This window comes from Aedes albopictus, chromosome 3, assembly GCF_035046485.1.
Source record: "Aedes albopictus strain Foshan chromosome 3, AalbF5, whole genome shotgun sequence".
Lineage (NCBI taxonomy): Eukaryota > Metazoa > Arthropoda > Insecta > Diptera > Culicidae > Aedes > Aedes albopictus.
This window is the reverse complement of record NC_085138.1, coordinates 209479333-209492764: the sequence shown is the minus strand read 5'-3', so window position 1 is coordinate 209492764 and position 13432 is coordinate 209479333. Positions and strand designations below refer to the sequence as shown.

Genomic DNA, 13432 nt, shown 5'->3' with positions numbered 1-13432 from the left:
CGTTCGATAATTGCAACATGTTTACGTTTCACTTAACGAATAAAATTCAATAACTGCAAAAACTAGTAGATGTCATAGAACTGTCAGTTGCTGCAGAATGCAGCCAATGTGCATGTTGACATTTCATTATGACGGATAGCGGTGCAATAACTGCAAAATTGTTGCACTTAGCGGACTTAAAAATCATTGCAGTTAAAGCGTTTGCACCGAGCGATCGTCTACTGTAGTCGTTCTCCTTTAGGAAGAACAAAATTATATTTTGCCTTGATATATTCAAATGCTTTTGTTGCATTGACTATTTGAGATTTTTTTTAGATCTAAAGTAACACCGCAGACAAACAGACGTCCCACTGTACTCAGATCGTTTCCCTTTTTAACGTAATAAGCATTGGGCGATTATGTTTTCGTAGCGATGATTTTTATCGCATTTTGTTCCAAGTGATACGTCTGTTTGTCTGTGGTAACACGATGTTCCTATGTTCAATATTACCACAAACAATTATTTTCAGATTTGTTTACGTTTAATTAACTACTGTGCGATGTTCAGGTTGCTAGCGTTTAAGTTCAAAACAAACTTATGATTTGAACATATTGCCCTCGTCTTTTAAATACAAGTAGGTATTTTAAGTAAAACAAATATATAAGATGTGGTTTTTCTTCCCCCGTTGGTAAATATGTATTCAAAATATAAACAAGATTTTCGTGAACAAAAGAAGCATTTCAGTCCAGATGAGTTAATACAGTTTGTGTATGGAAAGATAATTTTCGGTCAGTTTTACCCATTTTTAACATAAAAATAATTAAGTGTATAACATTTTAAAGACTTAATTTGACAATTAACAGTTTCACCCTTGAAGCACTGTTTAATTTGTACGACTTTTTTGTATGTGCTCGCATAATCAATGATCGTAATTAACAAAAAAAAAATAGAAAAAATCCATTTTTCGGGCTTGTGTCAAAATGATGCTCATCCGCAGCTATCCGCAGCTGGATTCGCGTTCTGCAGATAGTATGAACCCCAAACTAAGCTGTGGAGGCGGTCTCTTGAGACTGCTCGACCCTGCTTGTTAGATATAGACCAACTTAGGCAAAAAATGTTGTTTTTGTCAATAATTACCCATTTTTTACTCATTTAAATTAACCGTGTAACCCCAACAACACACCCATTTTAAAGTTCAGACAATAACATTTCCAACGGTGGATTAAATTCCGAAATTAAACCGTTTTTTCACTGAGAAAATTGTATTTGTTTAAAATGCATTTTTTCTACAATTTTCACTATTTTTCTAAGTCTGATATCTGTGGCGCAATGAGTTTCCATCACAGAGGGCTAAAATTTTGGGAATCTAGGTTTGAACTATCTGGCTATCAAATGGTATATAACACACGTTATTCAAAGCAAGTAAATTTTTCGATTTTTGGCCACCACTTTCCCCATAGTGAAATGGTCATGAAAAAGCAAAAACTGAACTACAAATTCTACAGCGTAGAGACAACTTCTTTGTTTCGCCAATGTTGACAACGGTCAAATTTTGGTCACGCCGATTCGCGCCGCCGCCGCCGCCGAAAGCTGCCACCGGCGTGACGCCGATGACGCCGCCGCCGCCGGCCAAAAATGGCCCTCACGCCGCCGCCGAGCAAAATAAAGTCGGCGCACAGGTCTACTTGGGTATCAGTAAAAGTTATCTTGTAATCAATCCACTGATATACCTTTGTGGTCTTACCATTTTTCTCCGCCCTCATAAATAGCAGAAAATTTAGCTTGTAATTCGCCCATGTCTGATTTTTCCAATATTTTCTTCCGCCCCGAAATCACCAATTTATTTATTTTTCTTTTGCGCCCCCATAAATATCATAAAACTTGTCTTGTAAATCGTCCACTAATATTGGAACCTTTGTGGTTTTACCAAAATTTTCTTCCGCCCTAAAATCACCATTTTAATTTTAATATTTTTTGCGTCCCATGCCCCCATACCATAAAACTAAATCCACAATTAAGTTTCGAAAAGTGTGACAAGCAATGTAAAAGGTATACGAAAAACCCGTACGAAAGGGGGTGGGGGGGTCGAAAATTTTCAAATTTTACGTGACGTACTAAATGGATGCCCCCTTGGGTATCAGAAAAAGTTATCTTGTAATTGTCCGCGATAGCGAAGATGACGCAATCAAAATCGCTGTCGCTCCGCGGTGCAATCATCAAATCCCAATTTCCTTTCCTTTCCATTTCTTGTCCACTCTCATCTATCAACAAAACACGCACAAACGTGCACCCGAAGCACCGCGAGTCGCATTCATCCCACCAGCCATCCGTTTTCTGGCTCATGTACAACGCCTCCAGAACGACGACGACGATTGGCGGACCAATCACGGAGGAGATGTTTTTTTTGTTTGTAACGGGGAAGGGTATAAAAGCGAGGGTCAAAAAGTGAAAAGAAGCAGAAGTATTTTGTATCTTGTACAGTGAAGAATAAAAGTGTAAAAGTTGGAAGCAGTGATTTTATCATTTTGAAGCTGAGCCCTGGGGATTGCAGCTGCCGCTGCTCATCTTGTCGTTGCCAAGCTCTCGTCGTCGGATGGTTTTCGCTGCTCCCCGTTCCAGAGAATCAGCAGCCGATTGCTTCCATCGAGATCGCCACCGCTCAGAGGACGCTTCTGCTCTTTTGCTGCTTGGCTGCCACTGCTACCCGACGCCGTTATTTCCCGCTACCTTCCAACCTCTGGGAGTTGAGAGTTATTCAAAGGGCTAAAGTTCTTTATCAGAACTGGCCATCCGGAAGGTAGACGGTTGAAGTGCTAGGGTAGTCCAGTGTGTCGTGGCTCCCCATCGTCATCGCAGAAGCAGATCTGAGTGTGATCGGCGTTGCGTGTGGCGTGGCTGGAGTTGGGAAGCGATCGGCCGCTGCGCAGGTGTTTGTGAATTTGTGTGGCGTTGGCTTGCGTTGCCAACGTAGTGATCCGTACGAACCGGACGAAGAAAAACGAACAAGAACTACAGTCCAAGTGAAGTGGAAGCAGTGCAGCTAGAACAAATAGTGAACTGTATCGAACTGAAAATCAGCTGCCACTGCTAGTGTGAAGAATACCATGGACAAAAAGTGAATTTGGACAAGAACTGACGTGATAAGTGAGTGAGAAAACTGGTTGCGTTCCCGTGATTGAGCAGTGTCATCATCGTGTGATTGTGTTAGTTGCTCTACCGTAGCAGCATTCCCGATGACACTTCCACGCACACCTAGGGTTACCATATTGTTCACACATGAAAAGAGTACATTTAAGAATTCTGATAAAAGAGTACAAAAGAGTACAGCAATCGAGTAAATATTGATTTCTTTCTATTTTTTTTCGATTAAATACTGTTTGACACTCTTGAAGTTTTCAATATTTAAATTCTGTAAACCATACTTGACACATAAAGATAGGTAAATTTTCTAACGAAGTGAAAATCTTGTTGTATTAAGTTGTGTCGTCTACTTAATACATCACTGGATAGTTATCACAGCAGTTTCTAGTCTCACATTTTTTCAGTATTCATGCCAACTATTGACCAATACAAATACGTGTGTGTTAGTAATTTGTTTTCAAATTCCTTTCGTTAAGAATTAGAGAGAACTGTCAATTATTTCGTTCTTCCGTAGATGGGTTTCGCGAGACTTTTTTATTTTTTTTTGTGAAACGGACCTAGTGTGATGGCTAAAACACGTGACGCTTACGCCGAGGACCTAGGATCGAATCCCAATCCCGACAAACTCGCAAAATGTGAGTTCTTTCTTCGGAAGGGTTAAAATCTCGTTAATACTGATTATAAATTTCTTTTAAGAGCTCAATGGAAAATGTAACTGACTGCTTCGTTCAAGACAGTTTAAAAAACTGATACTGCTTTCAAAAGCTAACATATTACAGAAACGAAATACTTTCGTTATTATTTACCCTTCCGATTATTGCACGTCAAAGTGAAGCCATTTTTGCAAAACAAATTAATTAACGACAGTTTTAATCATAATCTGAATGAATTAATGTGATTTCGATGGAAGAAAAGGAAAATAAAGATGGCCTTTCTTCTGCAGATAAGACCTATCGTTGAGTGATTCTAATTTGTAGCATACTGTTTTTTTACTACTTGTAAGGTTATTTTGATTGATATGTATATTTCATCAGAAAAATGTAATTTTGCAAAAAAGAGTACAATTGGGCCCATTTTACCAAAAAGAATAGTACGCTCAATTTATAGCTGAAAAAGAGTACATGTACTCTAAAAAGAGTACGTCTGGTAACCCTACGCACACCAGAATCGACGAAGAAAGCCAAAATGGAGGACGTCAAGGCGCTCGTGCATCAGCGTGGGCAAGTGAAGGCGAGCGTCACCACCATCGTCAAGGCGCTGGAGAAGGCGGAAGATGATCCGAGTCAGGTGAGTCTGCTAATCTTGAGAGTGTACTCGAAGAAGCTGGATACTTTCTACAACACGTACGTAGGTTTCCACAAAGAAATTTTTGTCACTGACCCCATCCGGAAAGCTCGATGAGCAGGATGGAAAACTGTCTGAATTTGAAAACCTCCACACCGACGCAATGATTCGGGTGGAGACTCTCATTGAATCATTAACTCAACCTATTTCTGCTGCTGTATCAACCGCGTTGCAACCAAATGCTCCTCAAGTGATTATTCAGCAGCCGCTTAGAGCGCCGATTCCAACTTTTGATGGCCGCTACGAAAATTGGCCACGTTTCAAAACGATGTTTCAAGACATCATTGACAAGTGTTCGGACTCTGATGCAATCAAATTGCACCATCTCGATAAAGCTTTGGTTGGTGCAGCAGCAGGTATTATTGACGCGAAGACTCTCGCGGATAATAATTACCATCATGCTTGGGAGATTCTTGTCGAAAGATATGAAAACAAACGGGTGATTATTGATACTCATATTGGGGGTCTGTTGTCACTGAAGCGTATGAGCAAGGAGTCTTACCGCGAGTTGCGTGAATTGTTGGATACGTGCACGCGGCACGTTGAGGGGTTGAGGTATATGGATCAAGATATTGACGATACGTCTGGGTTGATTATTACGAAAATTCTTACATCATGTCTTGATCCAGTGACTCGGAAGTATTGGGAACGCTCTCGCGCATGGAGAGTTGCCCAATTTCGATGATACGTTGCTATTTCTCAAGGAACAGTGTCGCGTTCTCGAGCGATGTGAAACAGATCAACCAGCTGTCGCAAAGTCCTCTGCCGGTAAGTCGACCCAATCAGCGTCGAGGCCTGTGAATGTGAAGGTACATGCGTCCACTTCTGGAGATACCAATGACTCGTGTCAAATGTGTGGTGGTAATCATTTCAATTACCAATGTTCCGAGTTCCGCAAGCTGTCGGTCTCGGACCAAATCGCGAAGGTTAAAGAGTCACGAGTTTGTTTTAACTGTCTTCGCCGCGGGCATCGATCGATCAACTGTCCGTCTAAGAGCAACTGTTCCAAGTGTCACAAACGTCATCACTCCCTTCTTCACGAGGAGGTGCAGAAGGTGGAGTCCGCGGAACGCGCGGAATCGAAGCCGCCAGAGCAGAATGTTTCAGTCCAATCGTCTTCGTCTCCTCCGCAGCAACCGTCCACCTCAGTAGGTTCGGTGTCCACGAATATTGCTGCTACTTCTTGTTCAGCTGTTTTGCCAAATGTGTTGCTTCTTACAGCCGTCGTAAATCTTTTCGATAAGAACGGTAGTGCCGTTCGATGTCGCGCGTTTTTGGATTGCGGGGCACAGGCAAATCTTCTATCTGTTTCGATGTTCCAGAAGTTGGGCATCGATAGTACGTCGGTCAGCCGGTTAGGGGCCCATATAGCCGAGGCGGTAAACGCACGGTTATTCAGCATGACCATGCTGAGGGTGACGGGTTCGATTCCCGGTCGGTCCAGGATCTTTTCGTAAAGGAAATTTCCTTGACTTCCTTGGGCATAGAGTATCTTCGTGCCTGCCACACGATATACACATGCAAAATGGTCATTGGCAGAGGAAGCTCTCAGTTAAAAACTGTGGAAGTGCGCATAGAACACTAAGCTGAGAAGCAGGCTTTGTCCCAGTGAGGACGTTACGCCAAGAAGAGAGAGAGAGAGAGAGAGTACGTCGGTCATATTGTCGGCGTAAGCGGGGCGCGAAGTAAGTCAAATCAGTTGGCCGAGGTTAACGTCCAGTCACTGTACTCCGAGTACAGTTCATCCTTGAAGTGTTTGGTCACGCCCAAAATCACGAATGCTCTTCCGTCCAAGGCCGTCAATACGTCTGATTGGAAAATTCCGTCCAGATTTCCGTTGGCTGATCCGAAGTTTGGAACCCCAGCCGACATCGATCTACTCATCGGTGTTACCGAGTTCTTCCGAGTGTTGAAACCAGGCCATTTGATCATTGGTGATGGTCTTCCAGAATTGCGCGAGACGGAGTTGGGTTGGGTTGTCGCTGGAGAGATCCAAGACGAATCATCAGTTGTCGTAAATCCTCTACAAGTGAATTCCGTAACAGTTGAGTCTCTTAACGATGCAATTAAGCGATTTTGGGAAATCGAAGAAGTCGATGTTCAGTCTGCTTCTTCTACGGAGCAGCAAGAGTGTGAGGAACTGTTCCGTCAGTCGCACCAAAGGGATTCAGACGGTAGATTTGTATTGAAACTCCCATTCCGAAGTAATCTGTACCTGCTTGAGGATAATAGGTCGATGGCTCTCCGCCGGTTCTTTTTCCTAGAAAAGCGTTTGCGTAAGCAGCCGGACTTGCAAGCCCAGTACTCAGCCTTCATCGAAGAGTACGAGCGTTTGGGGCATTGCAAGGAGATCCGTGAGATCGAAGATCGTCCTGGTATGATGAAATATTACATGCCTCATCATGCCGTGCTTCGACCCGACAGTTCAAGCACCAAACTAAGGGTTGTCTTTGATGCATCAGCTAAGTCGTGTTCCTCAGCCGCATCACTGAACGATGTGCTGCAGGTCGGTGCTACTGTGCAGAGCGATCTGTTCAGTATTTTGCTGAGATTCCGAATGCATCGTTTCGTGTTTACTGCTGACATTACTAAGATGTACAGACAGGTTCGTGTCCACCCTGATCAAACGTCCGTCCAACGTATCTTTTGGCGTTCGAATCCTACAGAAAGGCTCAGGGTTCTTGAGCTGCAGACTGTGACATACGGTACAGCTGCAGCCCCGTTTTTGGCCACTCAGTCATTGGTACAGCTGTGTGAGGACCAGGGGCCTGAGTTTCCGTTAGCAGCTCGTATAGTAGTTGAGGACTGTTACGTAGACGATGTTATTTCCGGTACCGATACAATCGAAGAAGCCGTTGAAAGCTGCCACCAGCTGCAAGCTCTCCTAGGAAAGGGTGGTTTTCCAGTACACAAGTGGTGTGCTAACAATGAACTGATTTTGGCTGACATTCCCGAATCCGAACGTGAAAAGCTGCTTCAACTTGATCAGCTATCGGCCAACGAGGTCATTGAGACTCTCGGATTGATATGGGACCCGATCAGTGACGAGTTTCTCTACGCTATTGACAATTCTCCATCAGAACCTACACCGGTAACCAAAAGACCGGTTTTTTCGAAATGTGCAAGGCTGTTTGACCCGGTAGGTTTTCTGTCGCCCGTCGTTGTTTTGGCAAAACAACTGATGCAGCGAACATGGTTGGCCAAAATGGATTGGGACTCTCCTTTGGAAGGAGATTTGTTGGCTGATTGGCAGCGATTTTGTGAATGCTTGAAGGGCGTGAATGAAATCAAGGTTCCAAGACCAGTGTTTTGTTTCCCCTACGCTACTTTGGAAATACACGGCTTCGCTGATGCCTCTGGATTGGCTTACGGAGCTTGTATTTACGTTCGATGTGTCGGCGCTGAGGGTGAGTGTAGTGTGCAGCTGCTGTGCAGCAAAAGTAAAATCGCGCCCCTGCAAGATATGACGATTGCACGAAAGGAACTTTGCGCAGCACTGCTGCTTTCGCGCTTGGTTCGCAAGGTGTTTCCGATTCTCTCCGTTGATGTTTCTGTTCTCCACCTGTGGTCGGACAGTCAGATAGTACTTGCGTGGTTGCGTAAGTCTCCCACAGTGCTTCAGCCATTTGTTCGAAATCGTGTCGTTGAGATTGTCCAAGAGAATCGGCATACACAATGGAACTATGTTCGATCGAAGGAAAACCCCGCTGATGTGGTTTCTCGGGGTCAGTCTCCTGAGGTTCTAAAGGAAAACACGTTGTGGTGGAATGGTCCAGCGTTCCTTCACTCACAGGACTACGAACCAGCAGGGATTGAGGAGGTCCGTGACTGCGAGCTCCCGGAAATGAAGTCGTCGAGTTTTGTTGTGGTCAATGCGCTCAACGTCGATGATCTTCCTATTTTCAAACGATTCAGTAGTTTTCGGAAGCTGCAACGTATCATGGCTTATGTTCAACGATTCATTAGGAACTGCCACGAGAAGGTTGTTGAAAATCGCGTTAAAGAAGTTTCTCCTACCATAACCGAGCTCCGAACAGCACTACATACGATAGTAGTGCTGATTCAAAACGAGGCGTTGTTTGATGAGATTCAGCGAGTGGAGAACAATGAACCATGTAGGGTAGTCGGCAAGTTGGGTCCATTTCTCCAAGACGGTGCGTTGAGAGTAGGAGGCAGGCTCCAAAACTCTCGATTGCCATTGAATATGAAGCACCAATATATACTTCCGAAACATCATCTAACTGATCTCATCATTCGTGCATATCATGAGGAGAATATGCACGTAGGTCCGACAGGTCTGTTGTCCGCTTTGCGTCAACGTTTTTGGCTATTGGGTTCCAGATCTGCCGTTCGAAAAATTACTCGACGTTGTGTCCTCTGCTTTCATACAAAGCCCAGAGGTGTTACACAATACATGGGCAACTTGCCATCTTCCCGTGTAACTTGTGAAGCTCCTTTTGAGGTAACCGGCGTTGACTATGCTGGCCCTTTCTTGGTCAAACAAGGGACAAGAAAGCCAGTGATTGTGAAAGCATACATATCAGTATTTGTGTGTTTGACCACCAAAGCTCTTCACCTTGAGCTGGTGTCCGACATGTCTACGGTTGCTTTCATAGCAGCCCTACAAAGGTTTGTCAGTCGAAGGGGAGTTCCACGTGAGATGCATTCCGACAACGGATCTAATTTTCGGGGTGCCAAGGCAGAACTGCACAGCCTTTTTTTGTTGTTTCGTGATCAGGTCGCTGTCAAGGATATTGGTTCCTTTTGTCAATCGAAGGAGATTGCATGGAACTTTATACCGCCTGAGGCCCCGGAGTTTGGGGGTCTCTGGGAGGCGGCAGTAAAGAGTACGAAATACCATTTGAAGCGTATAGTAGGAGAGACTCCCTTGACCTTTGAGGAATTTGGGACTTAGTTGGCGCAGGTGGAGGCCATTCTTAATTCACGTCCGCTTTTCTCTCTCTCCGATGATCCATCCGATGGTGACGTGATAACACCGTCTCACTTCCTCATTGGGCGACCAATGAATGCGATTCCCGAGCCTTCCTATGACTCGGTTAGGAAGAATCGTTTGAGCCGACTTCAGCATTTACAACTAATGAGGGAACATTTTTGGAAATTATGGGCAAGGGATTATCTGGCGAGCCTGCAGCCGAGAGGGAAAAACTATCTGCGGGCTCCAAATGTTGTTCCGGGTCAAGTTGTTCTCTTGGAGGACAAGAATGTACCTCCACAGCAATGGAAGATGGGCCGAATTGTTACCGTGTATCCTGGAAGCGACAACCTCGTAAGAGCAGTCGACGTTCGCGTAGGTGAATCAGTGTTCCGACGGCCTATTAATAAACTTTCTCTCCTACCCATAGAAGACAATCGGTCATCCGACCAGAATTCAACAACTGGCAAGTAGATGTCGCTCATCTTTTGCGTGGCGGGTGTATGTCCGCGATAGCGAAGATGACGCAATCAAAATCGCTGTCGCTCCGCGGTGCAATCATCAAATCCCAATTTCCTTTCCTTTCCATTTCCTGTCCACTCTCATCTATCAACAAAACACGCACAAACGTGCACCCGAAGCACCGCGAGTCGCATCCACCCCACCAGCCATCCGTTTTCTGGCTCATGTACAACGCCTCCAGAACGACGACGACGATTGGCGGACCAATCACGGAGGAGATGTTTTTTTGTTCTTTTTTGTTTGTAACGGGGAAGGGTATAAAAGCGAGGGTCAAAAAGTGAAAAGAAGCAGAAGTATTTTGTATCTTGTACAGTGAAGAATAAAAGTGTAAAAGTTGGAAGCAGTGATTTTATCATTTTGAAGCTGAGCCCTGGGGATTGCAGCTGCCGCTGCTCATCTTGTCGTTGCCAAGCTCTCGTCGTCGGATGGTTTTCGCTGCTCCCCGTTCCAGAGAATCAGCAGCCGATTGCTTCCATCGAGATCGCCACCGCTCAGAGGACGCTTCTGCTCTTTTGCTGCTTGGCTGCCACTGCTACCCGACGCCGTTATTTCCCGCTACCTTCCAACCGCTGGGAGTTGAGAGTTATTCAAAGGGCTAAAGTTCTTTATCAGAACTGGCCATCCGGAAGGTAGACGGTTGAAGTGCTAGGGTAGTCCAGTGTGTCGTGGCCCCCCATCGTCATCGCAGAAGCAGATCTGAGTGATCGGCGTTGCGTGTGGCGTGGCTGGAGTTGGGAAGCGATCGGCCGCTGCGCAGGTGTTTGTGAATTTGTGTGGCGTTGGCTTGCGTTGCCAACAGTAATTAATCCACTGATATACATTTGTGGCCCAACCATTATTTTTCCGCCCTCATAAATAGCAGAAAATTTAGCTTTTAATTCGCCCATGTCTGATTTTTCCAATATTTTCTTCCGCCCCGAAATCACCAATTTATTTTTTTTCTTTTGCACCCCCTTTAATATTGTAAAACTAATCTTGTAATTCGCCCACTAATATAGGAATCTTTGTGGTTTTATCAATTTTTTTCTTCCGCCATAAAATGACTATTTTAATTTTATAATTTTTCCGGCCCCATGAATGTCAGAAATACGATCTTGTAATTCGCCCATGTCTGATTTTTTCCAATATTTTCTTCCGCCCCAAAATCACCAATTTATTATTTTTCTTTTGCGCCCCCTTAAATATCGTAAAGCTTATCTTGTAATTCGCCCACTAATATAGGTACCTTTGTAGTTTTACCATTTTTTTCTTCCGCCCTTAAATGACCTTTTTCATTTTAATATTTTTTCCGCCCCCATGAATATCAGAAATACGATCTCGTAATTCGCCCATTCAGGATTTTCCTAATTTTTCTTCCGTCTCGAAATCATCATTCTGATTTCAATTTGTTTGCGCCCCCAATGGAATGGTTGAATATCAGAAAATACAAGATAACTATTTTTCCCATTCAGAATTTTCCTATTTTTTTTCTATTGCCCCGAAATCACCATTCAATTTTTTTGCGTCCGCATGAGTAATCAGAAAAAGTTATCATGTAATTAATCCACTAATATACCTTTGTGGTCTTACCATTTTTGTCCGCCCTAATGAATAGCAAAAAATGTACCTTGTAATTCGCCCATGTCTGATTCTTCCTATATTTTCTTCTGCCCCGAAATCACCAATTAATTTTTTTTTGCGCCCCCATATTTATCATAAAACTTTTTTTTTGTAATTCGCCCATTAATATCTATAGGTATCTCTGTGGTTTACATTTTTTTCGTCCGCCCTAAAATCATCATTTTAATATTTTTTTGCGCCCCCATGAATATTAGAATTGCTATCCTGTAATTCGCCCGTTCAGGATTTTCCCCATGTTTTCTTCCGCCCCGAAATCATCAATCGAATTTATTTTTTTTTGCGCCCTCATGAATATCAGAAATGTTATCTTATAATTTGCCCATTCAGAATTTTCCCAATATTTTTGCGCTCCGAAATCACCATATTAATTTCATTTATTTTTTGCGTCCCCATGTGTATCAAAAAATATCTTGAAATTGGCTCATTTATAACATTTATATTTTTTCATTTTTTTTCTTCCGTCCTAAAATCACCCATCTATTTTTTTCTTGCGCCCCATAAAAACTAATTCAATTGTATAAACTGCACAAAACTGCTATATACGTACCAAAGTACCGGAATCAATATGCATACTTATGACAACTTTTCTCGATTTCTTATGGTAGCTTATAGAATATGCTAGATTTTCGAAAATTCGACTTCCTATGATTAATATGTTTGAAATTATTATGACCATAAAAAAAAGTTTCAAACCTTTACGTCTTAAACTCAGCCTCGAACATGGAACCTTGACATCCGCAGTCTGATACGGTACCACTGCACCAGTTTAGTTGTCTTGCTGGTTGGATAAGCTTTACTCAATATAAACTCAACCCTATCCCAAGACACTGGTCTTGCTACACTCGTACATTACTGACTTGATATTTAACCCGGGAGCGGTCGCGTCGTGTGCTGAGTACACGCACCATGAAAAATGCTCGCATGTGAAACACAGCGTAAGCGGGTCGTCGCTGCAGGTAGGTATAGTCAAAGACGCGACTGCTCGAGACGGTAAAAAAATCTGCACTCTGCTATGAACTGATTGGCACTTGAATTCGCACTACTGTTTAATCAATTTGTTATCAATTAAATATCATTCGAAAATAAAGTGACCAGACGTCCCGGATTGTGCGGGACAGTCCCGGATTCAAGCTAGTCGTCCCGCACTGCAAAGTGTCCCGGAAATGTCCCGAATTTCAACAATCGGCTAAAATGTCGTTTTCTTGACAAACATGTTGAACAGAACTTCTGAAAATCAATATTAGACAAATGTAAATAGCAAACACAAAGTTTAACCAGGCTTACAATTATTTTAGAATTTTGAGGATTTAAATATGACATTCTATAAAGTAAAGGCAGAGTTGTTGGGAGAAGGATGAAGGTAAAATTTGGTTTTCATAAGCACTTCACACTGAAGTGGACTAATTGAGAGCTGACTGGACATTTTTGAATCTCTGCAAGTGAATTTAAAAATGTCTCACCAGAACTTTAGTTCATATTTTTTTTCAAAAATTTCAAATGAATTTCCAGTAACAATCCGCAGGGCTTTCTTGTAGAAATATCTGTTAGAACCCGTTAGATAAACTGCTAAGAGAAACACGCCTACATGGCTACTTGATTCGTGGAAGGTTACCTCCAGGATTCCCCTTGTTAGATTATCCCGGAGGTTTTCGGAAATGATCGAAGGATTTTTATAGAAGTATATGGTGGATCACTCTGGAAACTCCACCGGTGGTAGATTTTTTTAGCTACAAATGGAAAGAATTCCTGGAAACAAATATCTTTTTTAGAAACGTATATTCATATAAAGTTTGATAAAGATACAATTCATATTTGCGATGAAAATATTGGAGAATTGTTTCAGAATACTTTCCAAGAAATGTTTTGGAAAATGTTCTCCAGTAATCCAGCAG

The 13432-nt window shown here is 43.0% G+C and overlaps 2 protein-coding genes across 2 annotated transcripts in view; one reads left to right on the top strand and one right to left on the bottom strand.

Annotated features, from left to right (window-relative positions):
• Window positions 1-13432, bottom strand: part of LOC109425056 (uncharacterized) — a 149314-nt gene that overhangs the window by 16451 nt on the left and 119431 nt on the right. The gene's annotated exons all lie outside the window — the stretch shown is intronic.
• The window catches only part of LOC134290572 (uncharacterized), a 36738-nt gene continuing 27612 nt past the window's right edge, over window positions 4307-13432 (top strand). Inside the window, exons 1-4 of the mRNA XM_062857734.1 lie at window positions 4307-4464; window positions 5095-5233; window positions 5512-5613; window positions 6186-8596. Coding sequence (XP_062713718.1) covers window positions 4307-4464; window positions 5095-5233; window positions 5512-5613; window positions 6186-8596 — 2810 coding nt within the window. The remainder of the gene's footprint in view (window positions 4465-5094; window positions 5234-5511; window positions 5614-6185; window positions 8597-13432) is intronic.